The following is an 18,395-nucleotide window of genomic DNA, read 5'->3' as shown; positions in this document are numbered from 1 at the left end:
CGAAATTCTTGTTCTAGGCCCTTCCGAACGCTCAAAGCAGGATTAATTTTTTATATAATAATGAGACGAAAATATTATAATAGACTGAAATACTTTAGTCAAACAAGACCCCAGTACGACACTGAACACTGACATGTTGTTTACTGGATACATGTATATTGTACGCTAGTGTGCTCCCTTTTTCGGACTGGTGAGCTCGTAATTTTTTATCAGGAAATATTGGTGGACATCCTGAACATTTTACTAGTTGGTCGGTCGTGGGTGAAATACACATTTTCCCCTGAAAATACACATTTTCATATCTCCCAATACTCATTTCGGTTTTCTGTGGTTGGCATCTCTGCATCAATGATTCTGTATAACAAGATGATTCACTCCTCTCTTTGAACCAATTAAAAAAGTGTCCTCAAAATCCGGTGGTGCCCTCTTCGAAAAAGCGCCTGCTTTGCGAACAGTTACCCTACTTGTGTGGGGAAAAATCGGTGAAACTTACAAGTTTTTGTATAAATTATAATAAAAATTTCGGAATAAAGCCTTTTTAATTCTTTGCTAATTGGCGATGTTTACCGAGGTGGCAAAATGTTAAATGGTTACGCTGACAAAATTCCTCTTCAGGTGGAAGGGGGACTGTTTTCTTTGTTTAAGTTGGCTTTAGAACGAGAGGTCATTGAAATAAAATAAACCCAAAACTCCAAACTGAGCGAATCAGAACAGCTGATGCGCAAGGGGATGCTATTCCTATTCTTCTTCTTGAGAAACGAAAGAGAGCAAAGACTGCAGCAACATTTGAACCAATGTGTGGACACTTTTTTTAGGTGAGTGAACCATCTTATGTACAATCTTTGACCGGGTCTGTGTCCTGGTCGATGGGGACAAGTGTTGTATGCTCTGCGCTGTGTGGGTGGAAAGTGTTAAAGCAACATATCAATGAAAATAAATTAAGAATAATGGTGTCCTCGACGAAGTGTCAGAACTGGAAAGGTACAAAGCAATAAACTTGACTGTGTGGCTCACTTCTTATTTTGGAATTTGTATATGTACTTTTTCAAAATCGATGGTTTCTTCCTCTCTCAGCGTTGTTCTCATAATTCTTTTTCAGATGTTTGACAATGCCATTGGAAAACGACCTCTGAAGATGAAGCAATTCCCATCAAAGAGTGAGTTCATTTCATTGTGTGGTCATACATTTAGATAAGTAGGCAGGAAAGGAGTAAAATACCAATACAGTAGTCTCCGCCTAAGATCCCAACGCTTATGATCCCAGTTCGCTTAAGATTCCCCTGTTTTAAGAAAACATAATTTTTACTATACAAAAGTCAGCCCTAAGATCCCGCTCAGATTCACTCTGAAGGTCTACATTCGGGTAAGATCCCGCATTTCAGATTGTAATTTGCGGAACAAAAACTCGAGCGGGCACAGCCCATCAACCAAAGGTAAAAAGTTGAGATCAATGAATTGCTCGTCACATTAAAGATCAGCCACTCTTGTGAATGTGATCACATACGCGTTGTAAAACTGGATGAAACAGTACAATGTTTGCCCGAGATGGGATCACGCTGGGGTGTGAACTGACCGATTCGTTTGTTTTCCCCCGACCTCTGAGCTCTCCACCTAAACTTAATTCACTTCGCTCCATGCGGGATCATATCGAACTGGAAACTCTTTCCTAACCATTGAAGCAGTTGTCTCTACTCCCGAATTTGCGAGACAGACTGAATTTTAATTGGTGTGGTCACAATGTAGTGGTGCGTAACGATAAAGGCGAGACAGAAGGAAAGCTATAAATTCTCTACAAATAAAGGGGGGTGGCAAGTGGGTACGCGTAGATCTTGAGACTTTCGATAGGATAATGAGTGAAAATGGCACGCCTCATGCCACTATGCACTGTGATAGGTCATCAAGGTTAACCACTCTTTGCTTGCCAATCTTCATAAACCCGCCCAGGGGGCACGTCTGTTCATCTTAGAGTGGAGGGAGACCATTTTACAGATAACCATAACATGGATCACCGAAGATTCTTCCCTGGGTTCGTCGGTTAAGATCCCGGTTCGCCAAAGATCCCATATTTCCTTGCTTCCGAGCACCTTGATCTTAGGCGGAGACTGCTGTATATGTTATTAGTATATTATTAGATTTTTCTGCATCTCATTCTGCATTGCAGTCTATGACTCTTGGTCTATTATATTAGTCTCTGCTTTCCCTAAGATTGTTCATGGCGCCAAGAATCATCATCTCCATTTTCTCTATTTCCCCAACTTAACCGGGCTGTTGCACTATTTCATTGACAGCAGTATAAGGTATAGCCTAACTATTTATTACTGGGTGCTTCATATCTTTTATGCTTTTGTATTATATGCCATTTACCGTGAACTGACTCGAGTTACAATATAACATGGATACCAGTAGCTCGAATTTGTCAAGACCGGCCTTATAGTTCTAGGGATATCTTACAAAGAAGGGGACCGCGGGCACAGTTTGTCAGTTGCATGATTTCAAGTCTTTTGTGTTCAACGTATCTGTGTTATACTGTACTTCGAAGCACAAGAAGTTATTATAAAAAGATTGCTTTGGTCCCAGTGAGTGTTAAAATGAACATTGTCATTTGTTCTCAGAACTAATTCACGCTGACTGAAAAGTCTAGTGGCACAGGTTCCTAAAGTGTACTGGGTTAATTGAAACTGTTCCAATTTTCTTTAACACTGTACAGCCAGGGTGACCAAACTTCTTCCAAAGCGGGCCTGATAACTGAAAGAATGCAGAGCTTTTGTTCAAACAGTAAGCCTACACTGATGTATTAAATGACAGACAGATGTATCGCATTGAAGCTGAGCAAGAGGGTTGTACATTAGAAAGAAATTGCAAATATATAAACGGGTGTTTTATTTGAAGTGTAGGGGTTAAGGGGGCTCGATACTTACGGGACAAAATTTTTAACTAAAGAAAAAACTGAAACAACTTTTGTCACAGGCCGTAAGTATGAGACAAAAAATTCATGTTCAACAATTGACACACGGCGACCATCTTGAAAATTGGATATAATTATTTTTTGTCTCCACCATTTCTACAGTTTTTAACTTTTAAAAATTCTATAACTTGCAAAATGTCACAAATAAATAGATGCTTGCAGCTGGCTCTTTTGATTTTTTGTACTAAACTTAAAGGCACCCTATCACAGCCGACATATCAGCGATACGTCCGCAAGGGGGTGTGGGCCCGCGATATCGGAGATAGTCCGGAAAGAGTTAAGCGCTTCACCATTTCACACAGAAAACCCAAGTCTTATTCCCATGTTGGGAGAAATTTTACACAGTATATCAGACTTTGCATTTCTTCCAGCCCAAGTTGAGCAAAGGTTGAAGCTGGCCTCTATATGAACTAGACTGTCAATGACATAAAAACTCTAGTTTTAAAAAAGATTTTAACAATCTTCCAACCAAGTTTTGTTCCTGCATGGCCATAGTTTGTGGCCTCTGCTGCCGTGCAGCAATGAATCACTTTCCAAATTATTTCAGAAATAGTTGTCTTTTCATTGATGTTTTTTTTTTTTATCAACCTGCCTTAGTAAATACTTTAGTAGTTGTCATAGATTGGTAAAAGAAGTCCAAGAGTTAACTCCTGTGTTCTGTCTTACAGCTGAGCGCAGCTGCACAGGCCTTGTGGAGTTTGAAAGCAAGGCCGATGGTATTGAGGCATTGATCATGGTCAACCATACTCCAATCAGCAGCCCAGGTATGTTATGTAAGGGGTTATCAAAGAAAAGCTTCTGTGCTATGTTCGTTGGCGGGTGCTCTGGTGTGGTTTGCTTCTTCTATCCTATCAAACATCTTATCGTCCTTATCTCCCCTTCTTTTGAAACATTGTGAATACCTCCTTTTTCTTCCATCCTTAGACCCACCCTTCACTTTTCAGTAGTTCATTAACACATTACACCCTAACACGCCCGCGTCTTTTGAAACAAAGTCTCGCTCTGACGAGACTGGGGCCGAGTTTTGATTTATATAGTTATTGCAAAATGTTTCTTTTTCTGTTTGATACCGAAACAAAATGTTTGGGGTCAGCATTTTTAGTATTAAAGCCAATCGAAGTGCGATCAAGTTTCCGACATTCGAAGGTGTCTCGACTTTTGAAAAGAACCACAACTGAGTTTGAAAAAAGGAAATAACAATGGGTTTTTGAAAAAACAAGCATATGACAAATCAGATATTGATGAAAACGTAGCAAGAGTTTGGGGCGATTCAGATTGATCTGATACAGAATTTACATCTAGGGCCTGACCGCGAGGCTGAGAATGAGAGTGACGGGTCGGACATCCCGATTGAACTAAAGTTGGAACATTTCCAACAGTGTGCGCATACATGTGAAGAAAGTAATATTTTTCTGAAACTACATTTCGTTTTCTTTCTAACTTTTATTTTTTCAGGATTTAAAAGAATTTGGTTAGTATTTTTTGTTTTTTAAACACTTGTGTCCACGGGAAGTGGGTTCCTTACCCTTGTGTAGAATCTAGGAATGGACTTCCCGTCCAGATCCTTTGGGTGTAACGTTAATGTATTGAGGGAAAGGCACTTTACACAAATTTTCCTCGTTGTTGAACAAGTATTTGTACCATACAAATGCTATGTATTAATATTATTATAGATAAAAGTTGCTGTGGAAAAGGTCAGTAGATGGTCCTCAGTAAAGTTAAAAATCCGTCTTTAGCACATGATTTTACTTGGGGGGTCCAATCTTTAGACATTATTACTTTTTCTCTCTTGCAGGTGGAAAGAGCCCTTTCATTTTCAAGCTTTGTTTCTCTGCAATGCCTTTGACGATGTAACTTACCACCTGAGGCCAGGAGACTACACAGATGTATTAATATGTTTTGTCTTGTGTTTTGTTGGGTTTTTTTAAAATAAGCATCTGGTATCTTCTTATTTGTAAGTATATTTTGATGTTAGTATCTTGCCTGCCATGAATGTTGTTACCAAAATCAAACATGAAGAGTATGAAACTGTTTTTTTATCCACTTGGTGTTAATTTTTTAGGTCTTATGGTTTGTTTTTTTAAAATTTTGCTCGTTACCTTTTTTTTTATCTTCACAGATTTATTGTCATTTTTTGTTTTATACATAGGTATTCATGCCTTTGGGTCAGAGAGGACAGTAAAATCTCCTTCATCATATAAAATAAAAATAAAAGTCACAAATATAAAACTGAGTTTTCTTCCCTATGTATTCTTGCAAATATAATACATGTATGAATGCTGTGGAGTCTGCTTTAACCAACATCAGTGGGATCGCCCCTTTTTAAATACAATATTATAGAGGTTGTTCAAATACCGCAGAAGGCAATAAGTTAAAGCGCATTATTTTCTTTCGGTTTATTGCAGTTTTTGAATTAACCATGTTTGGTTTTAGCAGACTCCACTTTAGTGTACAGATTTGCAATTAACTGCCAACTGCCATTTTGTCTTTTGAGCCCTCTTTTGTTGATTGATAGTTTGAACTTTAACAGCTTCAGGTACTGAGACCAAGTTGCATTATAATAAATAGCTAATTACAGTCTTGCCAACTGTCCGGGATTTCTTGGGACTGTCCGGAATTTGGCAACTTGAAGGCCTTATGTTATCACTTTTACCAAAACTAGTCACACTTATGTTTTTAGTTTTAGGTAATCTGAAGTTGCAACGATGGGCATCCCTGGTTGAGTTTGGTAAAAAGGTTAGCGAGCGTGCGGTTGGATTACGACAAAGTTTTGTGCAAGCTTTTGATTAATTGCAGCTGTCTTGTAGAAGTTGGTTGGTTCCTCTACGTCAGGATCCAGGTCCCAAAAAATTATAGAGCTTCTCTTCACTGTCTTCTGCATGAAAAGAAAGCAACTTTTGTACTCACGATTTATTGTATTACTTGAGGGGCTCACTCTTTCAGCTGAAGTACCTTATTTAGATTTGGAAAGAAAAATGGATTCAATTCAGGCTTGATGTTCCCGTCTCTGAATGTGGAATCATTTTAGTGTGTTTTGAATAGAGATTTAGTGTTGAGCCAAAAAGACTGCTAAGCCAGTTAGAGGGAAGTAAAAAATTTTGCTCAGCAAAGCTACCTTTTCAAATAAGCAGTCGTTCCTGAATGACGCTCAGGTTTATATATATGTATATTTTGAACAGATTTGTTGCAGTGTGGTGGAATCAGGTGCTTGTCAAAAGAAAAATATGGAAGAAACCATTTTTTCGAGTGTTTTGCAATTGTTAAAAAATTCTTTTTTTCTTTTTTCTTTTTTTTTTTTGGCTCAACATCTAAATCTCTATTCAAAACACATTTCTGTATGGGTTTTACTAAAAACTTTGATCAAAGGCACCATGTGAGTTTGGAGTTTCCAAGGACTCTCAAGCTTTGGAAGTCAACTTTGGCGCCCTTTTCTAGCTAATTTACCGGTGCCACCAGGCTACCCCCACCTCCTTCAATTGCAAATATCTCGACTTCTGTTCAAGTATAGGTATTTTTTCACCAAAATCAAGACAAATGAATAGTCTTACTTTAAATGATATCATCAATAACTCAATACCGTATGCCCAAAAATTGACGAGTACCTGATTCCACTGTGTCACAACATATTGTTTCTGTTGACTATTTGGAAATGCCATCCTTATCGTAGCATTTCTCAGTCTGAAATCTATGGATACCCTGTAGCTGAATGTGAGACTTCTGATGAAATGGAGCACAGCAAAATGCCTTGAGAGGGGGGGGGGGGTGTGCTTGCTCCCTCTTAATTCTTATAAGGTGTAGTCGGTTTTATTCGGTGAAAGAACTTTTTTTTTTCCCAAAAGTTTTAGGGGAGCTTTTATTCTGCAACTAGTGTAGCCAATGTTTTGCTTTCAAGCAGTCCTTAGACTTGGAAAGAGAGAGCAATCTGTACAAACAACAATATCCAAGAAGCCCCCCCCCCTCTCTCTCTCCTTTACTCCCTCCCTTCTCTCTCTCTCTCTCTCTCTCTCTCTCTCTCTCTCTCTCTCTCTCTCTCTCTCTCTCTCTCTCTCTCTCTGTACCGTACCAAATTTAGACCTGTCAGTCCTTGTGCTGCTTGAGTGAGCGTGAGTCATAATGGTGCTTGCCAGCTTTGAGGTCGTCGGACGACATCTGGCAACACAGGATATTTTGCCAGAGGGCCGAGGTAATTTGTGAGGGAGAGAGGTCAAGCAGCCAGTGAATGGGTGTTTTCTGTGAATCTGTGGTATGTGTACATCTGGCGGCCAGTTTGTTGGCGATCGGGGCAAATTTATATTGAAGTTAAGATAAGAATGGACAGTTGGCAGATGGCGGTGTAAAGGCGCAAGTACATGTACAATGTTCATAGTATAGCTAGGCCTATTCCTTTTCGTAAATTGGCAAAACCTGGTGACGCATAGGGCTGGAGGTAAAGCAAGATCTTATTGTACATTGAAAAGAACAGTGGGTAGCTTACAAAATGCAAAGGTGGCGCAGTGGCGGTGGGTAGTGCTGGGCTCATGGGCTTGAGCCCCCCTCAACTCTATCCCAAAGTAAATGAAAGTTTCTTAAATACACATGTAACGAAATAAGCTGTTGATGAATCCGTTATGATCGCACTCAATGAATACAGAGTGGTCAACTTGGCGGCTTGCTCGTTTATCCAATCACTGTTGTCACCGCTTACAACTTTAGTAACCTAACAGTAACAGCTAATCAAATGTCATTAGGGCTCAGCAAAATGAAACTTCTTGTAAAAAGGTAGAAGACTGGATAAAAGAACAATGCACTGAGGGCCCACGCTCTTTTAGCCCTGGCAATTGGGTGAAAGTTTACGACACTTTCCCCCAGTCACACAGCCTCGTACCTACGCTCTCACTGGACCTTTTCAAGTGCGTTATACTTTCTGCGACTACACGCCCTAATTCAGCTCATAGACGGAATATGTTTGGAAGTGTTGTGTGTTTGTGCCGCTGAGGTTTAACAGTTATAAATCACATCGATTCATTTTTAAGGCAACTTTTAAATCCAGAAGAATATAACTTAGAACAAAGAGATGGAAGGCGAAGGTGGCTCTTCTCGTTTGAATGGTTCTCCAAATGCCGTGGCTCACCGTGACTATAGAGAAATCAGTACATGTACTGTTTTGGTCTTACTGCTTGCTATTTTTTATTTGATGGTAAAGAAGTGGAAGTAATTGAAGGCCGCCCCCCCCCCCCAATTTTAGTCCACCCACCGCCACTGAGGGGGCGTCAGTAGCTCAATGATCTGGCCACCGGCACCATAATCGCAGATTGCGGCTTTGGGGGTTCAAGCCTCAGCTTGGCCTGACGCAATGCGCTTTTATGAAAGCTACTTTACATAAATTTCCCATTTGGCTCGGTCCTCTCAGAGATGTCATGGAGGTCCTGCCTCTTAGTCTTAATAAATATCCTAATTGTAATACATGTACAAGTGAATAGTGTTGTTGGGGCGTAGTAAAACCTGAACCATTCCCCATTTTACTGAACGCAAGACTTCGTAGACAAAAGAAGCAGAGGGAAGCGGAAGAGCCATTGACTCTTTGCAGTTTCATTTTCAGTAGATTTCAATTTCATGTTCTGAGCAGTTTACCTCTATTGTGCTGTTTTCGAATAAATACTCTTGTTTCCACTTTGGATTTTATTTGTATTATCACGCGGTGTATTATTTTTAACTAAAAAAACTAAAATGAAAAGAATAGAAATACATGTTTAGTATTGAATTGAGTGTAGTAGGCCTACTTAATACATACTGTGTTGTTGTTAAGTTAGTTGACAGAGCCAATGTGTGAATGTAAGTTAAGTAGGCCCTAAGTAATGCGTGGCCGAAGAGCGGTTCGAAATGTATTGTAATACATGTACTACCAAGAAAAATAACCAACTATTATTGCCGCAGGCGGAAAATGTAATGGGTGGTGGGAACCGATTCCACCTGTTGCATTCAGATTTGTGTCTGTCACGCTCTGTACACACGGCTACGTACCGAATTCAGAATCATTTATCAATACTAGGCCGACCTACACGTGACAACTTGTCAATAACGAAATGGTTCTTGTAAAATAAATCACACCTCAACATGTCTGAGCCTATGTCTTACTCATACTTTGTAGAGTTGTATAATTATATTATTATAATGCAAGTCCTCAGAAGATAGGAGGGGGGGGAGGGATTGGTGTTGAGAAGAGTCCTACATAAGAGAAAAAGCCAGAATCAGCCAGATACCGGTAATAAAAGAAGGCTAGTGGAGATTAATCAATTCCACTGGATGCCCTTCACTTCAACCTCAACTACACATGATGTACTCGCAGGGTAGAAGTAGAAATGTTTTTTAAATGCATGTAGATCTTCTAGTCTCCTTAATGAAAGTTGAAGTCTGGAGAAAAATTTTCGGAGCCACAGTCAACACCCCCGTTATAGTACTCGTACATGTACCTTGTACATGATGTACCGCCTACCAACATGGGGCTGGCGGTACAACGAGGTTTCATGTCCTCTGTTACAAGTAATGTAGCACCGACTTCCGAACGTCTAGGAAACTTGTTTACCAATCACTAGATGAAGTAGAGTTCTGTCACTTGACTTGCACTTGAGTGTGAGCCCTCACTAAATAAAAAAGCCCCATTTGAATTGGCATATATATTCGCCAGATAAGTTATTAGGCTGTTTATATTATATTAGACTGGGCTGCTGGCAATCCGCTGCACTGGGGATTTTTGCTGACTGATTTTCTGAAAGAGCACACTTAGGACTAGATCTACTTACAAAACAAAATTTGCAACAAAATATTGGCAATCTGCGGAGATATTGCCCCTGAATTGTGGAAAATTGTGAAAATTAAGTAACTTTTTTGCTTTAAAAAAAAAAATCACTTTTTGAGTAGCTAGTAATCTGATTTTCTTTAACTTGAGACTACAGTTGCTGCTTTGGGTAAGAAAAACAGTTATACTGGCCATTTTGTGGTAGTTATTTACCTAGCATATAGAGGAGGAAAAAGTTCGTTTTCTCAAAAAATCGAAAACAGCCGCACAAAGTTAGCGTAATAATATACATTGTATTTTCTATTCCCTTCTGGGTATTACACAACAAAGGAAAAACTACACTTGCAAAAAATTTAGTTCAACAAAAAAATCAGTGCCATGCAGAGTTACAGACAGCCCTTAGCAATGCCGATATAGCCATTGGCTATAATTATATGTTTACATGATGTATTCAGGAATGAACTCGTACAAAGAAATAATTGAAAAAAAAATCATAGCATCTATAAATTGACTTGCATAGGGCATATATGTAACAGAAATGAGTTGCTTGGGTGCTGGTTATCCAAATTTTGTACGGTCTGGTACATGTAAGTAAGTCAGTTGGTGTTGCATGTAAAGTCTTACTTAGATGCTTTCTATGTCATCAGTTCATCTTCACTGCTGTCACTTCCAGAATCTGAAATCTCATCTTCTTCATCACTGGTACATGTGTCATAATAGAGGAGATGGTTTTCATCTTTGTCTTCCTCTTGTTCTGTATCTGATCCTGACAAAATATCAACCAACTGTGGAGGGACCAAGTCTTTGCCCCACTCCACTGATAGCACTCCACTGTTTGATCTACCTCTCTTACAATTACTACCATGGTCTTGCGGATCAGGCATTAATGGTTGAACCTGATGTGCTTGCTTCCAAAAAGTTTGATAGTTTGCGCTAGAGATGTGTAGCTTCAGGGCTTCTCTGCATGGTGGAAGCAAGCTGGTGTCAAGTCCATCAAAGCATGACAGTAAGATTTGACCTTTTGCCATGTGCTTTAGGCTTACAAGGTCATGACTGGTTGTGCTTGAGAAAGCTGGTTTTCCGTACAGCTGACAAACAAACTTTTCCAGATTGGAAAACAGTTCTGGAAAAAAAACACCAGTTTCAAATGTTCCTAGCGCCTTGAATGAAACAGCAAACTCTAGGTGCTTGTGGAGATTGCTGAGTGGTTTCACCTTTCCTTTCGGGACAAAAGCGCTAGTCATATCACATCCAGAGGATGCATGGAGTCCAGGAATAGAATCCTGTATACATATAGGTACCACAAGTGATATTTCTAAAGTGCTTCAACTCAGTTTTGTTAATGTAACCACAGAGAGCTATTGAAAACATGAACACAAGTTTTTACAGAATTGAAATCGGACAATAAATTTTTTTTAATGACGAGCAGTTCAATTTTCATGTACTTAGAAAATTTATGGCCAATAATCATTCGAGTTAAAGTTGGCAAGTTTGTATTGCCATAGAAAAGAAAATTATGAATGGACATTGTAAAGAATCTATATTCCATACAAACATAGATACTGGTAATGCATAGAGATGAAAGCAATCCAACAATAAACAACATGTGTGTGTTTCCATTTTGTTACAGAGCGTCTAAATGTGTAGACATCTTCTTTTGTTCCCAACCACTCTGTCAAAATACAAATGGTGTGTGAAATGTTGAACAAATGCAATTATCAGTAGAAAGACATCAGTGTCTGGGAGACCAAATAATGATGTCTGTGTTTGGAGTCGCAATGTTCTGAGCAGAGTAGATGGCATGCGCGATCAGTAGTGTGTCTACTTCTTCGTGGCTGGAGGATAACTCAGGAACAAGTCTTGAGTCTGTAGTCTTTCCATCACTGCTACCGAGGACAAAGCACTGTTGGTCCCATGCAATGTATATTTCTCTGTTCAGCAACATCATTGCATAACAATCTCGTTGCCATTCATAAAGTAAGAACTGTGTCAGTTGCTTTTTGTTTTTATTATTCATAAGGAACCCTTTGAAATCTTTAGGAACATTAAGTAGAAAAGCCTCGGGCTGTGAATGCATGAGAGAGATTCTCCCCGGCGAATTCGTTCCAAAGATTTAATTGAATCCTCTTTGTATTGTCTGTCAAAAAGTAGGCTTTGTTAACTTTGGGTAGAGCACAAAATATTGTACAGGCTAACTCGCCAAAAGTATCTCGTAAATCAGAGGGATGCAGAGTATGATAGAACCAGGGGCGGCTCGTGGGGCTAAAAAGTGGACGTGTACAATTAAGCTATCGCATGCTGAAGATACTCAAGGGCATAGTAAATGAGACGGTGCATAATTGTAGAATCTTTGTGTTGGCGAGGGAGGACCTCGTGCTTCTATTTTCATTCTTTTTACTTGTCGCTTTAATTTCTATTTCTAGTACTAAATTTGTTTGTTAGCTAAACATCAATTTCGTTCATCCTGTATTGGAACTGAACACTCTAGTAATACTTTTCACTACCCCACTACAAAATCATTCAAAGGCACAACTCGTAGAACGGTCACGTTCACCTCCCTCAGGTTCACGGTCACAGAGTCACTTAAAAGCGTGGCAAGACAGACAATGAACCAATCACAATTCATTTGAGCACTCCACTGGATTGCTCCGGGGCTCACATGATATTGGCAAAGAATAGCGTACGGTCTATCGCGTTTATTTTAGACTGCCTACTGTGGGCTATATTTCGGCACTATTCGGCAGGGGCACATTTGAAATGTGTCGTTTTATTAATATTAATGTACTGCCAAATTCGCTACGAGTGTCGTCATCGCTTGGGTTATCCCCAAGAGCGATTTATAGGTCAGGTTACACTGTTGAATATCCTATTATGTTAAGCTAAAGCGCGTGGACTTTGGCATGGCATAGTAAATGTTTTACGGCGCTATAGACGCAGAAATTATAGCTATGGCGCCAGTGAGGACCTTGTTTTGATATAATATTTAGCTAGTGTTTGTTTCTGACTTATTTTATGTTATTATTGTGGGTGTTTTACGTAATAGAACATTTTTTAAAAATTGGGCGGCACTGCACGACCGTGCTCTATGGACGAACCGCGCCTGGATAGAACTCATTGGGAAGTGTTCATGGTCTTGAGGTGGGTTTTGAAGAGCTGAATATCTTCCAGTTTATGCATAAAAACTGTTTGTTTGTTTTGATAGGAAACCCATCGGGGTTGCGACGGCCCACGGTACTGGTCTTAGAGGATAAATCCATCACTTTTTGAAGGTCCAGATCTTTTTCTGTAGACAGCATGAGAAGCTGCCCAAACATGTTTCTTTGTGCTGTTAATTTCACCTCCTTTTTCTTTGTTGTCTTCAGCTTTGCTGTCTTTTGTTGTGAAGCAAAAGTCAGTTTCCTGTTTCTTTTGAGAGGTGCATGGAAACTCTCAGCATGTTCAATGAGGGTTGTCTTGACAAAATTTTCATAGCTGTTTTTGTCTTTTTCAATTGACAAAAGATCTGCTTCTACTTTCTCTGTAGCTTCCATTCCTGAAGACAGAGAAATCAGTTTGTCATTTCCAAAAGTGTCAAATGGGTTGATAAACGATTCAAAAGATTGCTTGACACTTTGTACACGTTTCTCTGATAGTCTCATTTGTGACTGGTGGCAGTCATTGTGTTCTTGATCCTTACTGTCCAGTCCAGATTTTTCCAATAGTGCAGTGACAATGCTCGCCCTTTTATGTCTCGTCAAGCACCACTTGTGGTATGCAGTAACATTTGGACTAAAACCAACAGTGCCACTCTTACATTTGGCTCGGCGGTTAATTGTTTGCCCAGTTGTTAAGTCCACAGCACTTCTTGCACCTGACACTCTTGACCTGTGCACACTGAAACCTTAGTATCGCAAAAGCTCTTTGACACCAGGATGAGAATCTTTCAGGTTCAGTAGAAGTAGAAGTAGAAGGTTGATGTATGCACAGATGTATCTTGCATAGTTGGGGTGGACCATGCTATAGAAAATGGGACACATTTGCTCAAGACAAGTTATGTGCAAGTCAAAGTCATTTCTCTTTGTTGCTGTAAAACAGTTGAGAACTTTCAACACTGCATCCACTTCATCCAAAACTGAGCAGTTTTGCCCAGTTTCGCGTGACGAACATCCTGTTTGAACTGAAATCAGCTGTCAGCAAGTTCCTTCAATGAGCTCATATGCTCGTCATTATCATTAATGTCATTGTTGGAATAAGGAACATCTTTCAATTCCTCCTTTGACTTTTCAACAAACTCGTTGTGCTGTCCATGTTGTTGAAAAGCAGTGAATGAAAGACGCTCCAGAGTCGCCATAAGACAGCTTTGCGCACCTTGAGTGATCTGTTGTAATGTTTCCCTTTCATCACCTTTTCAATAGATCCACTGGCATGGATTTTAGAATCTAAAACTAACTACTTTTTCATATCCACTTCCACACACCTGTTCACCTATTGCTTTCTGCTATACACAAAGTATGTGAAACACATCGATGTGAATTATCACATTTTCCTAGAGAACCTTGTTCTGCCGCTTTCAAATGAATATGCCAGCTTTGCTACAGCCAGATCTAATGTGGTAAAAGTATACTTTTGACCAACTGCTCTGCTTGCCTCTTGCGGAATTTTCAGGTTTCTTGTACAGTTGAATTTAATTGGTTGGCTAAGAGGTTCCATGTATTCTACAGAAAACTATTGAGCAAAAGTACAGTGGGAACCTGATATAACGGGGAAGGTGGTTCACTCCCAGTAGCCCATAGCCTCAAATAGATGGCAAGGTTCCTTTAAAGTTTCTCCAGGCGAATTTAAAAAAATATAAATTATATTTTTAAAATGTCATATTGACCAAGGCTTAAATAGAATAACATTTTGAATTTTCATAATCAGTCGGACTGACGCGGGGAGCGAAACTTGATGCAGAATTAAAAAATTATGTTTTATTTTAATTGTACTCCTCTACATTACACATTGTGTTGTGTTCGCTCGCTTGCGACACACATCACTGTACATCTATCCATACTGCCTGAAATCTACACAAGACACAAGACAGTTTAGACAGCGGTAGGGAGGTGGGATGGGCGAGGAGGGAGCACATCTGAGAAAAGCGTTTGATCTTGACCGAGGCCCAGCTCGTAGACGTGTGTAGTGTGTTAATGTTAAAGATTGTCAGGCAACCACCGAGTGGAAGTGCCGTGTGTAGCCTGGTGTGTACTGTGTACACTTACACTTTTACAGATGTAGTTTATTAAGGACTGTACAACTGGGACAGTTGGCGGATGACGGTGTAAAGGCACAAATACGCTTTTCCTACATTTGCAAAACCTGGCAGTACAACGGGAAGCGGTACAAGGAGGTTTGGCTATAGTTTCAGAAAATCTCTCTCTCTCTCTCTCTCTCTCCCTCTCCCTCCCTCCCTCTCTCTCTCTCTCTTTCTCTTTCTCTTTCTCTCTCTCTCTCTCTCTCTCTCTCTCTCTCTCTCTCTCTCTCCCTCTTTCTCTCTCTCTCTCTCTCTCCCTCCCACCCCCACCCCCGTGTTGTAGAAGACGATCAATTCCCGACTAAAAAACAAGTTCATCAAAACAAAGACAACAATAAAAAACAAAACAAAATAGAAACACCCGATCGATAACGAATGATAGCACATTAAAGAACCCAAACAAAACAACAACAACAGCAACAAAGAACCCTAGTGTTCCTGCTGTTTCCCTTTTATTAACACACCGAAGGCATGTCCACATTCTCAAGCTGCGGGTAACCCTTCGTCTCTTCCATCTGCTTCCAGTGGAACACAATAGGCAGGTAGGGGCCATTGTGACTCCGTTTATTCTTCACCTTCCTCCCCCGAGCCTCCTTCAACTCGCTCATACTGCCACCACTACCACCACTTAGCTTTCTACCATCGGATTTCTTCACGTCTACTTTGGTCCAGCTGACTTGTCCGAGAATCCTCCCGTCCCTCACACTGACCACCCCAACTTGGTCAGTAGAGCTGCGTCGACGTTGAGACTGTAGGCTCTGCTGACTCGGCGGACCAGGCTGATCTGTGCTCTTTGACTCACGGAGAGCTGCCTCTCGCAGTCTGTCTTGTAACGAACTTCCTATGGAGGGCTTGGTGTTGGCCGATTGTCCGGCCAGGTACGTCCTCTGTTCCTCCTCCTGCTTCAGTTTCTCGTCCCACCATGGCTCCATGGACCACCCACTGGGGGAAAATGAGGGGTCGGGGGAGTAATAACTCTTCTTTGTGTTATTAAGAGTTTACGGCGCTCGCAACTGCACTAAGTCATGTGAGCGCTGAGGGGTGGATGTCAACAGAGAAGTCCAAATGGGGAATCAGGCCTACTCTGCTCACCTCTCTAGCCTCAACAATACAGAGAGAGTGACAAACATTCAAAAGAAGTAGAGGGCAAATGAGGAAAGAAAAAACCAGCAGTTCCCCCTATGTTGTTTCGGCACAGTATGAGCTTGACATTGATAAGTCAGCCCATTTACAATTCTACTGTGCATAAGAACATGTTAATATCCCTCCTTTGGGAATGGCCTGACCTAAAGACACCTCAGTCAGTAGATAAAAAATATAATAAAACCAGCAGGTGAGCACTTGGGAGTCTTGACCTGAGTGTAGCCAGGACCCCTTAGAACTTAGACAAGACTAAGTCAGGTAATTAGGGCCGAAACATTTGCTTTGACTTTGAAGGGAGTTCTTCCACTCTGAAGATCTGCGAGAGTAGAGAGATATATTCGCTCGCCCCACGAATTTTCAGCCACTCAATTTTGGTAATAAGTAACAGGTAGCCTAATTACAAATATGTAACTTAGCGCTCCATTTTATTGGCAAATTCAGGGGTGGGGACGGGGGAATGATCCTGAAAAAATGTAAGCTCTAAGCGACCTCGATAATGGACCCAACATGCACAGGGACATGACGTACGGGACATAATTCATGTAAAAATTTAATGTAATTGTCAAACTTTGCTTGGCTCCCTTGCTATAAAATCGAGTGGCCTGAAATTCGTACCAAAATTGAAGATATTTTATAGATATAAAAACGTCTCGCTGATCTCATTTCAATATGTATGTGTTGTAAGACTGTAATGCAACATACATACATGTACAAACTCAAACACACACACACACACACACACACACACACACACACACACACACACACACACGCGCGCGCGCGCACGCACATCCCCCAACATACAAAAAAGAGAAAACAAAAATGCACTTTTTTATCCTGTAAAAAGCAAAACAAAAGTTAAAAAACAAAACGAATAAACAAAACTGTTACAAAACACCTGGGTTGGGGTTTTTTTTTCACCTGTAGTAATAGTTTCTCTTCTTGAGGAAGTTGAACCTAGCCTGAACGATGTTCTCCACCTCCCTGGCGTGTCTCTGGTAGCTGATGGCCTTCCTCAAGGTGCCGCTCGGGTGCGGGGCGGCGATGTAAGAGCGGCGCACGTGAGGGTACATGTGGTTGAAGTCCTTCACCTTTCGGCTGATGTGCAGCTGGTCCCGGATCAGTCTGGCGAGAGCCTGGAGAAGAGTTAGCGATACATTCGTTTGTGTGAGTTGAACCAAAGATAGTACAGCCTACGGTAACTTGTAAGATGCTGCAGTGGCCCAATTTTGTGAGGCACGTCGACTCCTAGCGCCACTAGCGGCAAGCGTGCGACAGTATGTAAACAAACACGGTGAGAGACTCGCAACGCTCTATGCTGTCTGCATTACGGGCCAGTTTTGTTCAGCGGGCGCCGTTCTAATTCCAGAGGAAAAACCAATTGATAATTGTCTTCTTCAGATTCCCAAAGGACGAAAAATGGAAAGACAATGTATAATTGATTTTTAAATCTAGAGTCTAGATTAGAGCTAAACTAGAGAGACCAAAATGTCCAGCCTGTAAGCTTTGTTTACTCTCTGCAGCATGCATCCTTGACTAGGACCAATGGTTTTGTACTCTGTACTTTGTTGTGTGAGGGCCCATTCCATTCGGTGTGGAACTAGATTCTAGATGTAAATGTTATATAGATCTATATGTTTTCTGTGTTGTAGGTTATTATGTAATTTGTTCTTTAGCACAACACAGAGAGATCAGTATTTTGCATATATATCAACTTGTATCTTTTTATGACGTATGGGCCATTGACCTCGAAAGTCAATAAAGTCTAATTCAATTCAATTCTCTCTTACCACACATACTCATACTCTTACACACATGTACGCAGGCACGCAGGCACACACACACACACACACACACACACACGCACGCACACACACACACACACACACACACACACACACACGTGCGCGCACAGCATATGTCCTGACCACTTCTGTACATTTTATTATCATCACGGCCACCATCACATCATCATCATCAAATCATCTTCATGTACATCACAAAACCACCTCCACAAACATCCAGTGGCGGTGGGTGGACCAAGATTTGGGTGGGGCTTAGGTTGGTTCCACTTCTTTACAACTAAACATCAAGCACTCAAGAGTGATGATTTTTCTATACCCACGGTGAGCCACGGCATTTTAAGAACCATTCAAACGGAGAATCAACTTTGTGTTCCATCTCTTTATTCTAAGTTAGCTCTAGATTCTCCTGGATGGCGGGAACGAAACCGTTTCACCTCC

General features: G+C 40.7%; 2 protein-coding genes across 3 annotated transcripts in view; one reads left to right on the top strand and one right to left on the bottom strand.

Moving 5' to 3' along the window:
* LOC100533374 (heterogeneous nuclear ribonucleoprotein L) overlaps window positions 1-5,194 on the top strand; it is a 35,114-nt gene extending 29,920 nt beyond the window's left edge. For both annotated transcript variants that reach the window (XM_005106776.3, XM_005106775.2), the window contains exons 15-17: window positions 1,100-1,157; window positions 3,634-3,729; window positions 4,761-5,194. In XM_005106776.3, the coding sequence (XP_005106833.1) occupies window positions 1,100-1,157; window positions 3,634-3,729; window positions 4,761-4,819 (213 nt within the window). In that variant the 3' untranslated portion in view covers window positions 4,820-5,194. The remainder of the gene's footprint in view (window positions 1-1,099; window positions 1,158-3,633; window positions 3,730-4,760) is intronic.
* A 10,243-nt stretch (window positions 5,195-15,437) lies between these two features.
* Window positions 15,438-18,395, bottom strand: part of LOC101845126 — a 34,646-nt gene continuing 31,688 nt past the window's right edge. The window contains exons 3-4 of the mRNA XM_005106773.3: window positions 17,074-17,288; window positions 15,438-15,951 (exon numbers count right to left, since the gene is read on the bottom strand). Coding sequence (XP_005106830.1) covers window positions 15,465-15,951; window positions 17,074-17,288 — 702 coding nt within the window. The 3' untranslated portion in view covers window positions 15,438-15,464. The remainder of the gene's footprint in view (window positions 15,952-17,073; window positions 17,289-18,395) is intronic.

The sequence above is a fragment of the Aplysia californica genome, unplaced genomic scaffold, assembly GCF_000002075.1.
Source record: "Aplysia californica isolate F4 #8 unplaced genomic scaffold, AplCal3.0 scaffold00555, whole genome shotgun sequence".
Classification (NCBI taxonomy): Eukaryota; Metazoa; Mollusca; class Gastropoda; order Aplysiida; family Aplysiidae; genus Aplysia; species Aplysia californica.
This window is presented reverse-complemented; position numbering and strand designations above follow the sequence as displayed.